Below are 19,046 nucleotides of genomic sequence, written 5' to 3'. Positions count from 1 at the left end.
TGAAGGAAAAGAATCAATTGTTTGTAAAACATAGAAAAATGACAAATATATTTCCATTTTGTATGTAGGGAAAAAAAAAAGATGCTGTCTTGATGGGGCTGTTGTGAAATGCACACAAGGTAGTGAGTTGAAAGCAAGCAGCTCCTGCAGATGGTAGACGCTCTCAAAGGGTGGCTGTGCTTGCCGAGCAGCTTCTCAGCGCAGCCTCCCTTTCGTTCAGCAGCTGGTAGGCACCTGCTCGGGAGACTGGCAGTGACCGAGATGCAGGTCCTGTGCTCAGGGGGCTCTGGGGGTGGGAGGAGGCTGACATGGAGAGCAGGGAGTAGGGCGGCCCTGCCAGCAGTGCAAGCAGAGCTCAGAGCCCTGTGGCGCTGCCGATAGAGACCGTGGGTGCCGAGAGGAAGGTGTACCCGCCTTCACGTCTCGCCCTCCACTCCGGGAAGCAGTGGGACCCCCAGTGTGGCCCTGTGATTTTTGCATCAGGGCCCAGGTGCGCGTGGCCGTTGCTGCCTCATCAGGCCGTCTGAAGCAGGGCCCCACCCTCACAGCGTTTACCTGCTGTGTTCCCTTTCCCCTCCCCATGCCCTCTGGCGGTTGTCTGAACAGCTGGACAAATGACGGGCAGTACCTGGCTCTGGGGATGTTTAACGGGGTCGTCAGCATCCGCAACAAGAACGGCGAGGAGAAGGTGAAGATCGAGCGGCCGGGGGGCTCCCTCTCCCCCATCTGGTCCATCAGCTGGAACCCGTCCAGGTGACTGCACCGCCGCCCTCCTCCACTCCTCCTCGGTCAGGAGCTCTAGGAAGCCCTTCCTCAGGTGCTGGGTTCTTTCTGTCCTCACGAAGGCTCCCTGATTCAAGGCTTCTCACCCCATGTGACTGATCCGTTTTGGAACCTGTTCCCGTTTCAATGGAATTTTTAAAGAGCCCATCTTGAGTTTTGGAATGCATCCCAGAAATATAGCTGAGCAGATGAGCCATCTAGGCCAGCCCAGAGTGTGTGTGTGTGTGTGTGTGTGCGTGCGTGTATGTGTGCACACACGCGTGTGTATGTGTATGTGTGTGTGTGACAGAGAGAGTGTGTATGCATGTGACATAGGAGAGCCACTTCCTTATGAATCAGTAGCTCACCTCTGTGCCATGGCTTTATTTTGGTCTTTTCCCCTTTTCAGTTCTTCCCTCCAAGTCTGAACAGAACATAGGCTTTTTCATGAGCCCTTTTTGCTTTTCATGAGCCTTTTTTGCTGCCCTTGGCCCCAAAAACATCAGTATTAAGTATAAATATCCCCAAAGCCTATAGTTCCACAAACAATTGGCATCTACCTTCTCCACATTTTCTTTACTGTGCTGATGTGACTTTGATGGGGCGCTAATAGCTTTAGATCTCCTTGTGTAATCCTGTAACATTATTAAGCCACCACCATTCCCCATAGAGTCCTCTGAAGGTAAAGGACTTAATTGTTTACCAACCCAATGTCATTTTAAAGGTGGGACCTACTTGATTTAGAAGTCTGTTTAATCTCACGGCCTTTCTGACATCAGATGATTACGCTTCTTCTTGAATACTTTGGTCCAGCCCAGGGCTGTGGCATGCATGTCTGATGCCTTCAGAGCCCATTAGCCTACCCTAGAGTTCCTGCTGTTTGCTTTTTGCGGCCACAGATGATTCTGTGGCTTCGGGGGCCCATTTTTAATTCATGAGATGCAGGATGCCTGGTCTGCCTGGTTGCTGTCCTCTTCCGGGCAAGGGGCAGGGGCTCCTTGACAGGTCTTGAAATTAATAACCCTAGTGCAGTTGTAGGCAATGCAACTGAACAACCCCTTACCGTCTGCAGCCGATGGGAGAATTTCTGGATGAACATAGAGATCGAGGATTCCGAGGAAGCCATTGTCAGCAGATACTTTCAGGATATCCCTTCCACTCTGAAGTCCGCAGTGTACAGTAGTCAGGGTAGTGAGGCAGAGGAGGACGAGCCCGAGGAAGAGGACAACGGTGCCGGGGACGACAGCCTGTGAGTGTGTCCCGGGGGCCAGAGCCCTCCCCGCAGGGCCCGCCCGCCTGGACCTGCCGGGCACACTGCCCTGGCGCTGCCTTCCCAGAGACCAAGGGTGTTTCTGCTGCAGGCTCCTCCCCCCTGGGGGAGCACCCCAAAGCTTGTGTGTGGGTTATAAGACTCTTCTAGAGAAACTCTGGAAAACACTGAAGAGTCCAAAGGAGAAAGTTCAACTTTTCTGAAAGACCCCATCCCCAGAGGAAACCACTGTTCACATCTTAAGTGTATTTCCCCCAGTCTTGTAGTGCGTTCATACAATGAACCGAACCATATGCTACTCCCTTTTGTCCACTTAGCATCGTAGAGTGAACTCGTTACAGTGGCATCTAGGGGTCCTTTGAAAAACATGACGTCGAGCGCCTGCCTGTGTGCCCTGGCCTGGCCGCAGCGTAGTTCATCAGACACCTCCCCTCTTACCGGACTCCTCTCTCAGCTTGCTCCCACACCGCACTTCACCTTGCATCTGCTAGGACACGTATCAGAGAGGAGCTTCCCCCGTCTTAGCCACAGTCCTCACGTCAAATCCTCGCTGTCCAGCCATCCTTCCTTCTCTTCAGCCCAGATTACCTGTAGGGAAACCATTGCAGGCTGCAGTGTGAGAGCAGGACATTCTGATTGACAAGTCCTAAGCTAGATCACTTCATCCAAACTGTTCTGTGGTGCCTGGGCTTCCTTGGGAAAAGAAGGCGGGAGATGGGGGACCAGGAGGGGAGGAGAGGGTGGGCTTCACGTCCCAACCTGTGTTCAGCCAGAGCGGACCCTTTAGTTACTAACACAAGCTTTTGTTTTGGTAAAGAGTCCCACTGCCCAGGATTTGGGGGGGGTGGGTAAAAGGGGGAGAAAGAAGGTTGGAAACCAGCCATCCAGCTCATGGAGGCTGAGCCTGACCCAGAGCTGTACGAGGTCTCCCCAGGAGGGCTCGCCGTGGCCTGGGCCCCTGGGTCGTGTTTGGATCAGTGCCGTTCACACAGAGTTCACCTGTGGGTCCCTCCGCCCCTCTCCGTCGTCTTTGTCCCCTTGGCTATCGACTAGAGCCTGCGTGAGTTGCCATCTTGTCACCCTTGCCCGGGTTTTGCTCACAGGGCTGCACCACGCTTTGCCTGAGTGTCTCATGGTGCTGTCAGATGACCCCAAGGCCCTGGGCTCAAAACGCTGGAGTTAATGAAGAGGAGGCAATGTTAGGTGGGTTCAGGCCAGCACCCAAGGGCTGGGAACCTCTCTCTCTTGAACTCGACTCCTGAGTAGCCTGATCCTCAGCCTTGGCTGCGGAGGTTTCTCCTGTGTGGCTCCTGCAGCTGCAATTCCAGGACGCTGATGCTGATGGCAGTCGGTTTCAGAGACGGGCTGGTCGTAGCGAACCGCCGTTCTTTCCTGTTAGATCCAATCAGAAACCATTCCACCTGCGTGTGAACCCCAACTGCGGGGGAACCAAGCTTTGGGTGTTAGTTTCCTCTTGAGGAAGAGCAAGCAAAGTTCCCCTCTGTCCATTAAAAAAAAAATCAGACAATCCATGCCTTCCCACCGCTGAAGACTCTGCTCTCTGTCTCTCTGCTCCTCCCCACCTTGTACAGTGTGTAAGAAAAAGCGCTCTTGGATCTCCAACCTCGCTGTCTTAGCTCTGCTCCCAGGAAGCTATGAAACAAGGGGTCTCACCTCTTCATGGTGGCTGTGTCCCTGCACCATGAGCACCCGCGTGGTGGGGCATCCTGTTGAGATACAGATCCCGGGAGGGCTGACCTCACCTTCCCCTTCCCACTGGACCGGTTGATGGGTAGGCCCACGTCACAGCCCTCTGGCCCCTGTCCTCCCGTCCGGCACTTGGCAATCTGACCGCCTGACCTGGGCTTTCTCTTTCCTGTTGTTTGTTAAACCCTTCGGGCCACACTCACCAGCAGGCCTTGGCCCCACGTAACCTCTTTTGTCTTCTGTTGATTAGAGAGGAACGCAATGACATCCTGGCTGTAGCTGACTGGGGACAGAAGCTTTCCTTCTACCAGCTGAGTGGAAAACAGGTATGCGGGTCTGTGCCGGCCCGGTGGGAGGCACCGGTTTGGTCATGCCTGTTAGTTTTCGTCTGTTTTCATGTTTGGAGACTGCATTATTAATGATTGTTTGTCATTTGTGTTAGCTCCTGTTTATCGAGCATTTACTGTGACACCAGGTTCTGTGCTGAGTGCTATGCATTCTTTATCTCTTTTAATTCTTGTAAAACTTTGAGAAGTAGGTACTCTGCCAATCAACTTTTTACATTTTTGGGGCCACAGTGAGGGCATGCGGAACTTCCTCTACTAGGGATAAAATCCGTGCCCTCTGCAGGGGAAGTGCGGAGTCTGAACCGCTGGACCTCCAGGAAAGTCTGATGATCTGATTTTTAGATATGAGTAGACAAGTCTCAGGGCAGTGGAATAAATATGCCCAAGGTCCTGCACTGCCGGTAAATGGTTGAACTGAAATGCAGCTTGGTCTGTAAAGCCTGGGTCCTAGTTTGTGACCCTCTTCCTGTATTTGCTTTATTCACCCCCACGTTTATAAGCAGCTGCTAGGCTAGCCCTTCAGGCCTTGGGTGGGCAGGGAGATGTGAGGATGCTTCCTGGAAGAGATGACACCTGGCGGAGAAGAAGGGGGAAAGGACATCCTTGTCTAGTGCTGGGGTGCTGTGGAGAATGGCATGGAGGTTTGAAAGAGCATGGGCTGACTGTAAGAGACTCATTTTGACTTGGGATCTTGGGAACTAAACTCAGGAGCTTGACCTTCATCCTAAAAGTAGAGGGGGCACCATCAAAAGTGAAGAGACAACACACAGAGTGAAAGAGAAATTTTTCAAATCATTTATCTGATAAGGGACTTGCATCTGAAATATGTGAAAAAACTCTTCAGTTCAGTTCAGTTGCTCAGTCGTGTCTGACTCTTTGTGACCCCATGGACTCAGCACGCCAGGCCTCCCTGTCCATCACCAGCTCCCGGAGCTTGCTCACACTCATGGCCATTGTCAGTGATGCCATCCAACATTTCATCCTCTGTCATCCCCTTCTCCTCCTGCCTTCAATCTTTCCCAGCATCAGGGGCTTTTCAAATGAGTCAGTTCTTCGCATCAGGTGGCCAAAGTATTGGAGTTTCAGCTTCAGCATCCGTCCTTCCAGTGCCTATTCAGGACTGATTTCCTTTAGGGATGGACTGATTGGATCTTCTTGCAGTCCAGGGGACTGTCAAGAGTCTTCTCCAACACCACAGTTCAGAAGCATCGATTCTTCAATGCTCGGCTTTCTTTATAGACCAACTCTCACATCCATACATGACTCCTGGAAAAACCATAGCCTTGACTAGATGGAGCTTTGTTGGCAAAGTAATGTCTCTGCTTTTTAATATGCTGTCTAGGTTTGTCATAGCTTGTCTTCCAAGGAGTAAAAAACTCCTACAAGTCAATAATAAAAAGACAACTTAATTAAAAAATGGAAAAGGGATCTGAATGGACATTTTTTCAAACAAGAAATACATGTGGCCAAGTAAGCAAATGAAAAGATGTCCAACATCATTAGCTACCAGGAAAATGCAAATCAAACTCACACTGAGACCTACTCCACACCCACTAGGATGGAGAGGTTGGCACCCTTGTATACTACTGGCAGGAATATAAAATGGTATACCCAGCCACTTTTTAAGTAGTTATTAAAGGTTAAATGCGAAGTTACTATATGACCCAGCAACTCTACTAGATATCCATATCTAAGAAAGATGAAAACGTACATCTGCACAAAAATTTGTATGCAAGTATTCATATTCAGCGTTTTTCATAATAGCCAGAAATAGGAAGAACTGAAATGTTTATCGATTCATGCATGGGAAAAAAAAATGGGGAATATCCGTACAATGGAATGTTATTCAGCAGTGAAAAGGAGTGAAGTACTGGTGCAGACTGGAAAAGGGTGAACTGGTCACAAAGGCCACGCGGTCTGTGTTTCCGTTTATATGAAATGTCCAGAACAGGCAGATCTATAGACAGGAAGTAGATCAGTGGTTGCCAGGGGGTGGAAAGAGAAGGAAAAGGGGATTGACTGCTACAGGTACAGGGCTTCTTTTTGGGGTGTTGCCGTTGGTGATGATGGTTATACAACTCCAGATGTAGTAAAAGCTAATGAAGTGTACACTTGACATGGGCGAATCGTGTGGTGCGTGAAACACCTGAATAAGTTCGTTCCAAAGAGAATAGGATGAGTGTCGTTATAGAATAAGAACAACTTTTAAAACATTGAATGGACTTAGTTTTGTGAAGTACAAAAAAAGGAAAGAAGGAGGGAAGGAAAAGAAAAGCAGAAAGAAAAAGAAATTGCCCTCAGGACTGAGGGAAATGCTGAAGCCTAGCAAGGGCTGTGAGCAGAGGGGGAGGCCTAACGGGAGAAGACCATCTGGGGTGTGGATTGACTGCGGAGCTAAGACACAGCCCTGGAGCCGTTGGGTGGGACTGGGGGAGACCCTGGAGGGTTTGTCCATGTGGACAGGATGGGGTGCTCTAGAGGGCTGGGCTGTGTTCGTGACGGAATCTGTCACATGGAGAACGCTGGCCAGTTCTCCATGTAAAGGATGGAGGGAAAAGCCCTTGATCGTGTTGCGATGATCATGAATTCAGCGTGCATCTCCCTTGGTGTGTTCTCTTTCTTCAGATCGGGAAGGACCACTCCCTGAACTTTGACCCCTGCTGCATCAGCTACTTTACTAAAGGGGAGTACATTTTGCTGGGGGGATCAGACAAGCAAGTGTCCCTTTTCACCAAGGATGGTGTACGGCTTGGGGCCGTTGGGGAGCAGACCTCCTGGGTGTGGACGTGTAAAGTGAAGCCTGACTCCAACTACGTGGTAAGAAGGAGGAGTTGGTTGGTTGGGCCACCACCCGAGTAGTCAGTGAACATCGGCCGTGTTTAGCCAGTCAGATCACTGACATTTGTTCCTGACAGGCAGGTCTGTCTCCACAGAGGACTGAGAACTGACAGGCTCGTTCTCCGCAGGTGGTGGGCTGCCAGGATGGCACCATTTCCTTCTACCAGCTGATTTTCAGCACAGTCCACGGGCTCTACAAGGACCGCTACGCCTACAGGGATAGCATGACTGATGTCATTGTGCAGCACCTGATCACCGAGCAGAAAGGTAAGCGGCGGGTACGGCCCCTCTGCCCACCAGATGCTGGGAAGAGGGGCCGGTCGACAGGGCTGCTCACAGGGCAGGTGAGACGGTAGGGCGTGTTGCTGCTTGGTGTTCTGGGCACGTGTTGGACCACTGGGTCTCGCTCTGTTGTGTGGTAGGAGCATGGAGAGGATATTGATGTCTTTGAAGCAATGAACCCTCTTTCTAAAAAAAAAATTTGCAGCTAATGCTAAGGGGAAATGGACTGCCTGGCTAAGGGAGGACGGCATACAACAAGTCAGAGCTGGGGGCTGGGTGACCTGCATGGGTCTCTGCGGACCTGTGTCCTCTCTGATCACAGTCCCTGTGCTGTGGTGCTTCTCCCCCAGCTCCGTGTCCACTCACCTCCTGGCGGGTGCTCCCCCCAGAGAGAAGGAGGCAGTGGGTTGCATGGGCTCGGTCAGAAGGCCAGAGTTCCAGGCCTCGGGTAGCCAGTCCCTTCCTCCGTCCACCCAAGTGGCCATGCTGGCTCAGTGGGCTGAGAATCTGCTTATTTCAGGGGCAGTCGTCTGTAGGTGTCCCGGCCACAGCACATTGCAGGGGCCTGTGTGTGGGGGTCCAGGTCGAGGGGTGTCTTGCAGAGTCAGGTGGCATTCTCTGGTCCCCCACCTGGGAGCACCTCTGATGGAAGACTCCAGCTGCGATGCTGAGGCTGCAGCGGGTCAGGCGGTTCCCTGCTGTCCTTGCTGAGGGACTTTCTCCACCTGTAGTGGGAGCGTGAGACCCTAGCGTGTGCCAGAAACTGCCTTCGGCTCCCTGTTGGCAAGAGTGCTGGGTCGCAAGTGTCCAGAGCTGTGGGCAGTTACCCAGACGTGTTCCTGACCATCAGGGGCTATTGGTGCCATTCAGAGATTTATCTTCAGCAAGCGATGGTAGCACAGAGACTTCTACTTTGCACAGTCAGATGTAAGCTCAAGGCCACAAAGATTTGTATGCGACTCAGTGTTTAGCAGAGTTGATTGCGTATTAGACACTTTGTAAAGGTTTTTTGATGAGTGTGTCTCCTTTAATTGCCTCTAGCATTAAGTAAATGATGGCTTTTAATTTCTCTGCCTTCTCCCTTACCTAATAGCCTCTTGTTCGAGCTGGTTTTTTTTTCCCCTCTTTCACAGTTCGGATTAAATGCAAAGAACTTGTCAAGAAAATTGCCATCTACAAGAATCGATTAGCGATCCAGCTGCCCGAGAAGATCCTCATCTATGAGCTGTACTCAGAGGACTCGCTGGACATGCGGTACCGGGTGAAGGAGAAGATTGCCAGGAAGTTCGAGTGCAACCTCCTGGTGGTGTGTGCCGACCACATCATCCTCTGTCAGGTGGGCGGCAGCGGCTCAGAGGGCAGGCTGCATCCACTTCATCCTCCTGCAGGGAGCGGGTTACCCACCTCCCGGCTCTAGAGTCGGTCGCTAGAAGAAAGCTCCTTCCCGTCAAGCTCAGTGGCTGTTCATTGCTTTCATGCTTATTGGCATCTGGAGGGGTCAGAGCCTACCAGAAAGCCATAGGCCGTAAACTGGGGAATACGGGGACTATGGTCTTCCCAGGTGGTCCTAGTGGTAAAGAACCCGCCTGCCCATGCAAGAGACACATGTAAGAGACATGGGTTCGATCCCTGGGTCAGGAAGATCTCCTGGTGAAGGAAATGGCAACCCACTCCAGTAATCTTTTCTGGAGAATCCCATGGACAGAGGAGCCTGGCAGGCTACAGTCCACGGGGTCGCAAAGATTTGGACACGACTGGAAGGACTGGGCCCTGTTGGTCCAGTGGTTAGGACTCTGCACTCTCGCTGCTGAGGGCCTGGGTTCAATCCCTGGGAGGGGAGCTAAGATCTTCCAAGACTTGAGGCCAAAAACAAAAAAACCGAAAAATACATTTTTGTGTTGCACAAAGCACTGTGTTGAACTGGGATTGTGTATATTTTAATGACTTGAAGCATACATTGATATCCCACAAAATGAAGGTCAGTGTCGTTTTGGTAAACGTATACACACAGAAATTTATGCTCGCTTTCAACTGAACAACAAAAAAATTTATGATATCAACTCAAAATAGTAAAGGAAGTTTTACTTCCTGATAATTTTTTTGACAAAAAAAAGATTTGTCAACTTAGAGCTTCCTAGAAGCTGTCTAGGTTGATGCCAGGAATGCCTGGGGAGACCGTAAGAGAAGCCCAGCCCAGCCACTTTCCTGGAAGTAGAGGTGGATTTGGTTTTGTAAAATTAAGCCTATTGGAAGTGATAAAGTGGAAGAAATCCTTTAGGAATCACATATGTAAGATACTATTAAAAAAATCTCTCTAAAAATCTCAAGTTAAAGCAGTTTAGGGGTTGTTGTTATTTAGTCACCAAGTCATGTCTGCCTCTGTGACCCCACAGACTGTAGCCCTCCAAGCTCCTCTATCCATGGGACCGTCCAGGCAAGAATACTGGAGTGGGTGGTCATGCCCTCCTCCAGGGGATCTTCCCGACCCAGGGATCGAACCCGCGTCTGTCGTGTTGCAGGTGGATTCTTTACCACTGGGCCACCTGGGAAGCCCAAGGGTAGGGGCGCCACGGGTTACAGACGTGCTTCCGCGTGCAGCCCCTGGCTGTGGCTGCCCGAGGCCTGCTGAAGGTGGAGGCTGAGCTGGGCTCCGCAGGGAAGGCTTGTGTGAAGCTGCCAGGCACGGGGTCTAGATGGGTTCAGTGGGAACAGAGTGTGGAGGCAGTTTTCACCCTGTAGGCGCAGGCAGACCTCCTTGGGCGCCCGGGCACGCCTGTCCTGCTTGCGATCACCCGGAGCTGCGCTTGTTTTCTAGGAGAGGCGGCTGCAGTGCCTGTCCTTCAGCGGCGTGAAGGAGCGGGAGTGGCAGATGGAGTCTCTCATTCGCTACATTAAGGTGATCGGCGGCCCCCCAGGAAGGGAGGGTCTGCTGGTCGGCCTGAAGAATGGACAGGTGAGTGCACCCTCGCGTCTCCCATTAGGCCAGTCATCTGCAGGCAGACACAGGCAGCCAGAGTAGTGCTGACTCCGAGGTGGGTTCCTGGAGCAAGCAAAGGGCTCCCCCGCTGCACCGCCACCTCTCACCCCACAGGCACGTTGGAGGGCAGCCCGGGATCCTGTTTTATGTGGCCAGCGTCAAGCCAGAGCCACGATGGCTTCTACTCAGCATGCCACGTTCTGGCAGAGTTGGCTCTGCAGCCTCTGGGCTGCCATGGAGGCTTCGTGGATTTAAGGTCACCCAGGAGGTGGGAGACTTGTTGGAGATTCAGTTTCAGTGTCTTCACAGGGAGGGAGATGGAGCTCATTCCTTAGATGAGTTGCCTGTTAGAGCAGTGAATGGGTCAAGGAATGTGTTCTAGCTTGCATCTCAGAGGGTGCTAGTCCCCAGGCTCTTACCAGGTGTTTTAAAGAAAATGGGCCCTATATTCAAATAGAGGTGGAAAATCTAGGTTACAAAAAGTTGAACAGATTTGTGTGTGTGTTCTTTGCTCAAAAGAAGAAAGTTCTAAGTGGGTTACATGGAAATGTGAAAGGGAAAATATAACTGCATAAGCCTGAGAGCCAAGCTGTCTGGCAGATGGCTGTGGCTGAGGCTTGTTAGGCCTTTCCTGGGGCTGAAAGTCATAGGGGATGAGATTAGCAGAGGCTGCAGAGTGTCAACATTACAGTGAAGGAGAGCTGGCTTCTTCCTCTCGTCAGCTGTCGTTTCCAGTGCAAGACTGGAGAGCTTGGGCTCTGTGGGCAGGTGAACCTGGGGCCGTGTGCATGCTGAACAATTCACGAGCTATGTGATCCTGAGCAAGTCACTTCACCTCTCTGAGGCTCAGATGTTACAAATGAGAATCCCACGTGTTTCACCCACATGCTTTGCAGCCCATGTTTCACAGGACTGTCAAGCACAGTCAGTAACTGGTAGCTGTTTCCATCCTCCTCAGCATCCTCACCATCCTCCCCATCCTCCTCACCATCCTCACCATCCTCCCTATCCTCCTCACCATCCTCACCATGCTCCCCATCCTCCTCACCATCCTCACCATTCTCCCATCCTCCTCACCATCCTTACCATTCTCCCCATCCTCCTTACCATCTTTACCATCCTCCACATCCTCCCCATCACCGTCACCATCCTCCTCCCCATCATCCTCACCATCATCCTCCCCATCCTCGCCATCATCACCATCCTCCCCATCATCTTCATCCTCACCATCATCCTCTCCACCATCCTCACCATCCTCCCCATCCTCCTCACCATCCTCACCATCCTCCCCATCCTCCTCCCCATCCTCCCCATCCTCCTCACTATCCTCCCCATCCTCTTCACCAATCTCACCATCCTCCCCAGCATCCTCCCCATCCTCCCCATCCTCCTCCCCATCCTCCTCACCATCCTCCCCATCATCCTCACCATCCTCCCCATCCTCCTCACCATCCTCCCCATCCTCTTCACCAATCTCACCATCCTCCCCATCCTCCTCCCCATCCTCCCCATCCTCCTCACCATCCTCACCATCCTCCCCATCATCCTCACCATCCTCCCCATCATCCTCACCATCCTCCCCATCCTCTTCACCATCCTCCCCATCCTCTTCACCATCCTCACCATCCTCCCCAGCATCCTCCCCATCATCCTCAGCATCCTCCCCATCATCCTCACCATCCTCCCCATCCTCTTCACCATCCTCACCATCCTCCCCAGCATCCTCCCCATCCTCCTCAGCATCCTCCCCATCCTCCTCACCATCCTCCCCGTCATCTTCCCCATCCTCCTCACCATCCTCACCATCCTCCCCATCCTCCCCGTCATCTTCCCCATCCTCCTCCCCATTCTCCCCATCCTCTTCATCATCCTCACCATCCTCCCCAGCATCCTCCCCATCCTCCTCAGCATCCTCCCCATCCTCCTCACCATCCTCCCCGTCATCTTCCCCATCCTCCTCACCATCCTCCCCATCCTCCCCATCCTCCCCTTCATCCTCCCCATCCTCCCCATCATCCTCCCCATCCTCCCCATCATCCTCACCCTCCTCCCCATCCTCCCCATCCTTCTCCCCATCCTTCTCATCCTCCCCTTCTTCATCCCCATCCTCGCCATCCTCCCCATCATCCTCCCCATCATCCTCACCCTCCTCCCCATCCTCCCCATCATCCTCGCCATCCTCCCCAGCATCCTCTTCTTGCTGTGGTTACACCGGATGTCTGTCACTGTTTACAGGAGCCTTTTCCCGTGTGAGTTTATGACTGTGCTGTCTTCTAATCCTTCATTTTGGGCAGTGTTGTTAACCGTCCCCCGTCAAGCGGACATTCGATGGGTTGGTCGTGTCTCGGGGCCTGTGGTTACGTAGGCAGCCTCTGATGGGCCACACTCTGATCCCTGTGGGAAGCCCCCTCTCCCTTTCCTCCTCTGCACAGAGCCTCCGGTGAAGTTAGTGGCGATGGTGCTTGTAGAACACATGGGGTCCAGCAACATGCAGGTGTTCCAGGGTGTGTGGCCATGGTTACTCACGCTTTCCCCTCTGAAATTTTGCCAGATCCTCAAGATCTTCGTGGACAACCTCTTCGCCATCGTCCTGCTGAAGCAGGCCACCGCCGTGCGCTGCCTGGACATGAGCGCCTCCCGCAACAAGTTGGCCGTGGTGGACGAGAACGACATGTGCCTGGTGTACGACATCCACACCAAGGAGCTGCTGTTTCAGGTGACCCCCGGAGTGCCCAGGACAGGGCCCTTGGGTTCGAGACCCTCCCTCTCTTCCCAGCCCCTGCAGGAGGGGCTCTGGGGGAGCAGGGAGGTGCAGAGGCACAGAGTCTGAGAGCGCTGGCCCAGCCCGCCCCTCGCACACAAGCTGCAGGAGTTGGCTGAGCCTTGTGGGCTTCGGTTTCCACGCTGGGAAGATGGGCAAGTTATACCTTTCTTATGAGATTACTGTGAGCAGTGAATGAGTAACAAGTCTCAGTGGGGCCCGTGAGGGCTCTCCGTACGTGGGTTAACGTGAAGATGATTCTTTGGGAAAAGTCTGCTTCTCACGGACCGGAGGCCTGCCTGTATCTGCGACTGCCCTGAGACAGAGTCAGGGAACAGGACCAGGTCTGTCACCTGAAAGAGGGCAGGGGAGGGGAGCCCTCCCTCTGCCATTTCACAGGGGTGCCCCGTAGCCAGCTGATGCGGAGTGTTTGGGGGGGATAGGCACTGCTTACACAACGCCTAGGCTGGAGGAAGTGTCACTGGAGAAAAGGGCCCACAGGCTCCGTGCCCAGTGCTGGCTGGCTTTCTGCTGGGCTGGGCGCTGGCTTTGCCTCTCGAGGGCTTTGTAAGTGGTCAAGGCCATTTGCCTGACGCGAGTTCCCCACGAGCTGAACCCTCCCCTGACTGGCTTCCTCAGCTGCTGCGGCTTTCCCTGCGTGGTGGGCAGAGTGAGGTCCCTTCCTCAGGGCGCTCTGTCCTCGGCAGTGACATTAACACGGCAGAGGGGTGCTGCCTCGGATTGGGAAAGGGATGCCTGGCTACCGCTGGGCTGAGGCGACTCCGTCATAGCTACTCGCCCTCGTCACTGGGAGCCAGAGTGGTTTCGAGGAAGGAAAGAGCACAGGATTTGTCTTCAGACAGACCTGCCTCCACCCCTGCTTTCATCACTGTGCCAGTCTCGAGCAAGCCAGTGAACCTCTCGGAGCCTTGGTTGCTCTTTACCTCTAAAATGCAAGTAGTACCTGCCCCCTCCCAGAACTGCTGCAGGGCTAAACAAGCTGCCATAGAACCTGGCTCAGTGCCTGGCACAAACCAGGGCCCTAGGTGTTGCTTCTCGTCTTCCCAGACTCAGCACCCACGGCCGCAGGTGTCCCTAGGTTAGCGGGGCCCCAGTTGTGAATCTGCAGCTGAGCCTCAACAGGAGTGGAAGAGCCTGTGTCCTTCCCAGCCCCCGCTGAGGGTTCTGCAGGAGGCAGAGGGGAGTAATTCTCCAAGTTGCCAGGAGACACGGACGTTCCCAGCTATCTTTTTCTCCTCTCTGCTGCCCCAGCCGCCTGCAAACAGAAGACACTTACATTGTTTTTTCCTCATTATGAAAGTAAACCATGTTCATTATAAACGACTCAGCCATCATAACAGGTTCTAGGCAGAAAGGGATGAACATCTGCTGGTCCCTGGGGCTCCAGAGCTGAGCAGAAACCTTTGAGGGGAACTTTCAGGGAAGGCACCCCAGGGTGCCTCCTGGGGTGACTGTAGTTTTGTTGTTCAGTTGCTAGGTTATGTCCAGCTGTCTGTGATCCCATGGACTACAGCATGCCAGGCTTCCCTGTCCTTCACCATCTCTTGGAATTTGCCCAAACTCAGGTCCTTTGATTCCGTGATGCCATCCAACCCTGTCATCCTCTGTCGACCCCTTCTCCTCCTGCCCTCAATCCATCCAGCCTCAGGGTCTTTTTCCAATGAATTGGCTCTTCGCATCAGGTGGCCAAAGCATTGGAGTTTCAGCTTCAGTCTTTCTAATGAATAACTTAGGGTTAATTTCCTATAGTATTGACTAGCTGGATCTCTCTGCTCCCCAAGGGACTCTCAAGAGTCTTCTCCAACAGCACAGTTGGAAAGCATCCATTCTCTGGCGCTCAGCCTTCTTTATGGCCCACCTCTGCCATCCATACATGACTTCTGGAAAAACCTTAGCCTTGGCTAGGTGGACCTTTGTCGGCAAGGTGATGTCTCTGCTTTTTAATACACTGTCTAGATTTGTCATAGCTTTTCTTCCAAGGAGCAATTTTAATTTAATGGCTTAATTTTAATTTTATGGCTGCAGTCACCATCTGCAGTGATTTTGGAGCCCAAGAAAGTAAAATCTCTCATTGTTTCCATTATTTCCCCATCTATTTTCCATGAAGTGATGGGACCAGATGCCATGATCTTAGTTTTTTGAATATTGAGTTTTAAGCCAGCTTTTTCACTCTCTTCTTTCACCTTTATCAGAAGGCTCTTTATTTCCTCTTCACTTTCTTCCTTTTGAGTGGTATCATCTGCGTATCTGAGGTTGTTGATATTTGTCTCAGTAGTTTTGATTCCAGCTTGTGCTTTATCCAGCCTGGTCTTTTTTATGATATATTGTATATGAGTTAAATAAGCAGAGTGACAATATAGAGCCTTGATACACTCCTTCCCCAATTTTGAACCAGTCTGTTGTTCTAAGTCCAGTTCTAACTGTTGCTTCTTGACCTGAATACAGGTTTCTCAGGGGACAGGTAAGGTGGTCTGGTATTCCTGTTTCTTTAAGAATTTCCTACAGTTTGTTGTGACCCACAGGCTTTAGTCCAGGAAGCAGCGGTAGATGTTTTTCTGGAATTCCCCTGCTTTTTCTGTGTCCAGCAGATGTTGGCAATTTGACCCTTGGTTCCTCTGCCTTTTCCAAATCCAGCCCGTACATTTTAAAGTTCTTTGTTCATGTACTGTTGAAACTTAGCTTGAAGGATTTTACATGTGTGAATTGTCAGCACAGAGACAATATATTATTTTCTACTTTTAAAATAACTCACTGTTCTCTTTCTTATTATAAAAAACAATAGACATTCATGACCAAAAGAAAATTTGAAGCAAACAGAAAAATGTAGAAAATAAAAATTTACCCACAATCTCAGCTACCCCCAAACAATCAGTGGTAATTGTTTGGGATCTATCCCTTTAAACCTTCTTCCGTTTAAACTAGCTTTGTTTATTCATTCTTTAATAGAACTACATCCCACTTTGCTGATTTTCTCACTTCCTATGTAATGATTAATCTTTGGGGATGATAATTTTTTCAGAAGTGATGCTTACCTGAAGAATTCCAGCCCACGCAGTGCAGAGAGGAGCTTGCTCCTCTGTGCTGTCCATTTTGTGTCTGATCCCTTCTCCCCCAACCTTCCCTACAACCCATGTTAGCAGCTTAGTGGGATTCAGGCTTTAGGGAGCCAGTCCCTGGCCGAGTGTAGGAGTGGAGTCATCCCCTCACCATCCCTTGCCCACAGGAACCCAATGCCAACAGCGTGGCCTGGAACACCCAGTGTGAGGACATGCTCTGCTTCTCTGGCGGTGGCTACCTCAGCATCAAGGCCAGCACCTTCCCGGTGCACCAGCAGAAGCTGCAGGGCTTTGTGGTCGGCTACAACGGCTCCAAGATCTTCTGCCTCCACGTCTTCTCCATGTCGGCCGTGGAGGTGCCACAGGTAATCCCGCACCCTGTCTGCCCCCAGCCAGGGCAGGGCCTAGGAGCCCGGGGACAGCCAGGGATGGGGTGGAGAGGAGACAGGGTGGAGAGATGGGCGTGGCAGCCGTCAGGTGGGAGGCGCTTTGGACCTGAACCGAGCCCTGTCTCCACCCTTTGCAACCTCTGGGTGTCTTTGGGCAGGCAGCTCAGCCTCCCTGAGCCTCCATGTCTTTCTGATCGGCCTCTCCTGGAAGGGGCAGGGAAGATATGGAAGGTCATTTGGCAGCAGACAGCGTGTTTCACTGAGAGCCATGCATACAGCTTGTGAGATCTTAGTTCCCCAGCTAGGGATCGAACCTGGGCCCCGGCAGTGAAAGCGCTGACTCCTAATCACTGCCGTGCTGTGCTTAGTCGCTCAGTCATGTCCAACTCTCTGCGAACCCATGGACTGTAGTCCACCAGGCTCCTCTGTCCATGGGATTCTCCAGGCCAGAATACTGGAGTGGGTTGCCATGCCCTCCTCCACGGAATTTTCCCAACCCAGGGATTTAACCCAGGTCGCCCACATTGCAGAAGGATTCTTTACTGTCTGAGCCGCCAGGGAAGCCCAAGAATACTGGAGTGGGTAGCCTAACCCTTCTTCAAGATATCTTCCCAACCCAGGGATTTAACCCAGGTCTCCTGCATTGCAGAAGGATTCTTTACTGTCTGAGCTACCAGGGAAGCCCAAGAATACTGGAGTGGGTAATTCAGGATACCTTCCCAACCCAGGGATTGAACCAGGATCTCCTGCACTGCAGGTGGATCCCTTACCAGCTGAGCCACCAGGGAAACCCTCTAATCACTGGACTCCAGGGAATTCCCGGGAATCACTCTTTTATTTATTTATTTATTCATTTTTGGCTATTCTGGGCCTTCATTGCTGCGTGAGCACCTCTCTAGTTGCAGCAACCAAGGGCTGCTCTCTAACTGAGGCGCGGGGGCTTCTCTTGTTCCAGAACGTGGGCTCCAGGGCATGTGGGCTTCTGTGGTTGCGGCTTCCAGGCTCTAGAGCCCAAGCTCAGTAGTTGGGGTTCACAGGCTTAGTTGCTTCTCAGCATCCGGGATCTTCCTGGGCCAGGGATTGAACCCGTGTGTCCTGTACTGGCAGGCAGATTCTTTACTACTGAGCCACCAGGGACGCCCCTCCCCAGAGTCATCTTAAATATTGTAGAATATATGCCCCTAGACCATGTCTATATGTGTATATAATAGATGCACGATACGCTCTTCTGAGTATATGGTTTATGTAAACATTTTGAAACAAAAGTGCAACCATACCGTAAATACTGTTTTGTGACTTCCGTCTCTAAGTATTGCTCCTGTAGATGAAACCTCAGCTTTACCATATTTTCACTGAGTATGGATTTTAAATAAGAGAGAGAGACTTTTCATCACCTCCCCTCACCTCCGTCTTCTAGTTAACTTAATTTTACATGTTTGCAGACCCATCACTTTGTAGGCGTTATTGGCCGTCACCTAGCAATTGGGCTTTTCCACCCAGCAATCTACTGGAAACACAGCTCCACATGAGTAAATGTGCTTCTCTAGCATTTAGAATACTGAGATGATTGTAGAGTCCCGTGTAATCGAAGGAAATCAGACAGAGATCCTTTGTAACCACATGCCGAGGTGACCTCACTGGTAGCAGTTTGCAGAACCAGGTACAAAAATCTATCACCTGGGTAGCCGCATGGCACCGGCGCCTCCAGCCCACGAGGGCCCGGGGCTGGGTTGCCCCTTGTTAAAACCACACTGGCTTCCCGCCGCCCCATTGGTTTTTATTTTTTAATTTAATTTACTTACTTTTTTTCGTCTGTGCTGGGTCCTTGTCGCTGCTGCGCAGGCTTTTCTCGAGTTGCAGAGAGCAGGGGCTGCTCTCTAGTTGGCAGTCCGTGGGCTTCTCATTCTGGGGGCTCCTTGTTCCAGGGCCCGGGCCCAGTTGTCAGGGCTCCCGGGCTCTAGAGCACAGACAGGCTCAGTCGCTGTGGTGCACGGGCTTAGTCGCTCTGCGGCACGTGGGGTCTTCCCAGGTCAGGGATCGAGCCCCGTGTCTCCTGCATTGGCGGGCGGATTCTTCGCCACCGACGCAGCAGGGACGCCCTGCCCCCTTGTTCTGATGACTGCTTTCTGTCCCGTCACGCGGTGTCCCCAGCGCACCGGCCAGTTGGACAGTCATGCTGTTACAGCTTCTTTGCTCCTGTAGGTGGTGGGCATCTTCCCAGCCGGGTCTTTGCACCAATCCCAATATAGCTCAGTGGTATACTTTCCTCGGAGTGAAAATTGCTGGGTCAAAGGTCACGGCCATGTGGAGGATTTGTAGACATGTCTCCAGATCGCCCTTCGCCTGGGCTCCATCAGTCGGTGCCCCCTCCAGACACCCCACCTTCACTCACGCTCTCTGCTTTGGCTCTTTTTTTTTGCTGTGCCAGGCAGCATGTGACATCCTAGCCCCCCCAGCCAGGGATCAGACTCACACCCCTTGCACTGGAAGCTTGGCGTCTCAACCACTGGGCCGCTGGGGAAGTCCCTAACCATTGGGCCACTGAGGAGTTCCCTTGGCTTCTTGTAGAGGGCGGGGCTGGGGCCTGCTTCTCGCTCTAAGCTGACGATGACACCCTTGTTACTGACTGCTTCGGG

General features: G+C 52.1%; 1 protein-coding gene across 4 annotated transcripts in view; it reads left to right on the top strand.

The window, feature by feature from the left end:
* IFT122 (intraflagellar transport 122) overlaps nt 1-19,046 on the top strand; it is a 67,947-nt gene that overhangs the window by 18,575 nt on the left and 30,326 nt on the right. For 2 of the 4 annotated variants that reach the window (XM_061397146.1, XM_061397145.1), the window contains exons 7-15: nt 607-753; nt 1,835-2,011; nt 3,990-4,065; nt 6,712-6,903; nt 7,053-7,191; nt 8,340-8,542; nt 10,022-10,159; nt 12,735-12,899; nt 16,189-16,386. In XM_061397146.1, the coding sequence (XP_061253130.1) occupies nt 607-753; nt 1,835-2,011; nt 3,990-4,065; nt 6,712-6,903; nt 7,053-7,191; nt 8,340-8,542; nt 10,022-10,159; nt 12,735-12,899; nt 16,189-16,386 (1,435 nt within the window). The remainder of the gene's footprint in view (nt 1-606; nt 754-1,834; nt 2,012-3,989; nt 4,066-6,711; nt 6,904-7,052; nt 7,192-8,339; nt 8,543-10,021; nt 10,160-12,734; nt 12,900-16,188; nt 16,387-19,046) is intronic. The other 2 variants (XM_061397147.1, XM_061397148.1) reach the window with 1 other exon arrangement.

This window comes from Bos javanicus, chromosome 22 (assembly GCF_032452875.1).
Source record: "Bos javanicus breed banteng chromosome 22, ARS-OSU_banteng_1.0, whole genome shotgun sequence".
In the NCBI taxonomy this organism is placed as follows: domain Eukaryota; kingdom Metazoa; phylum Chordata; class Mammalia; order Artiodactyla; family Bovidae; genus Bos; species Bos javanicus.
Note: the sequence above shows the minus strand (reverse complement) of the source record. Positions and strands in the feature narration are given on the sequence as shown.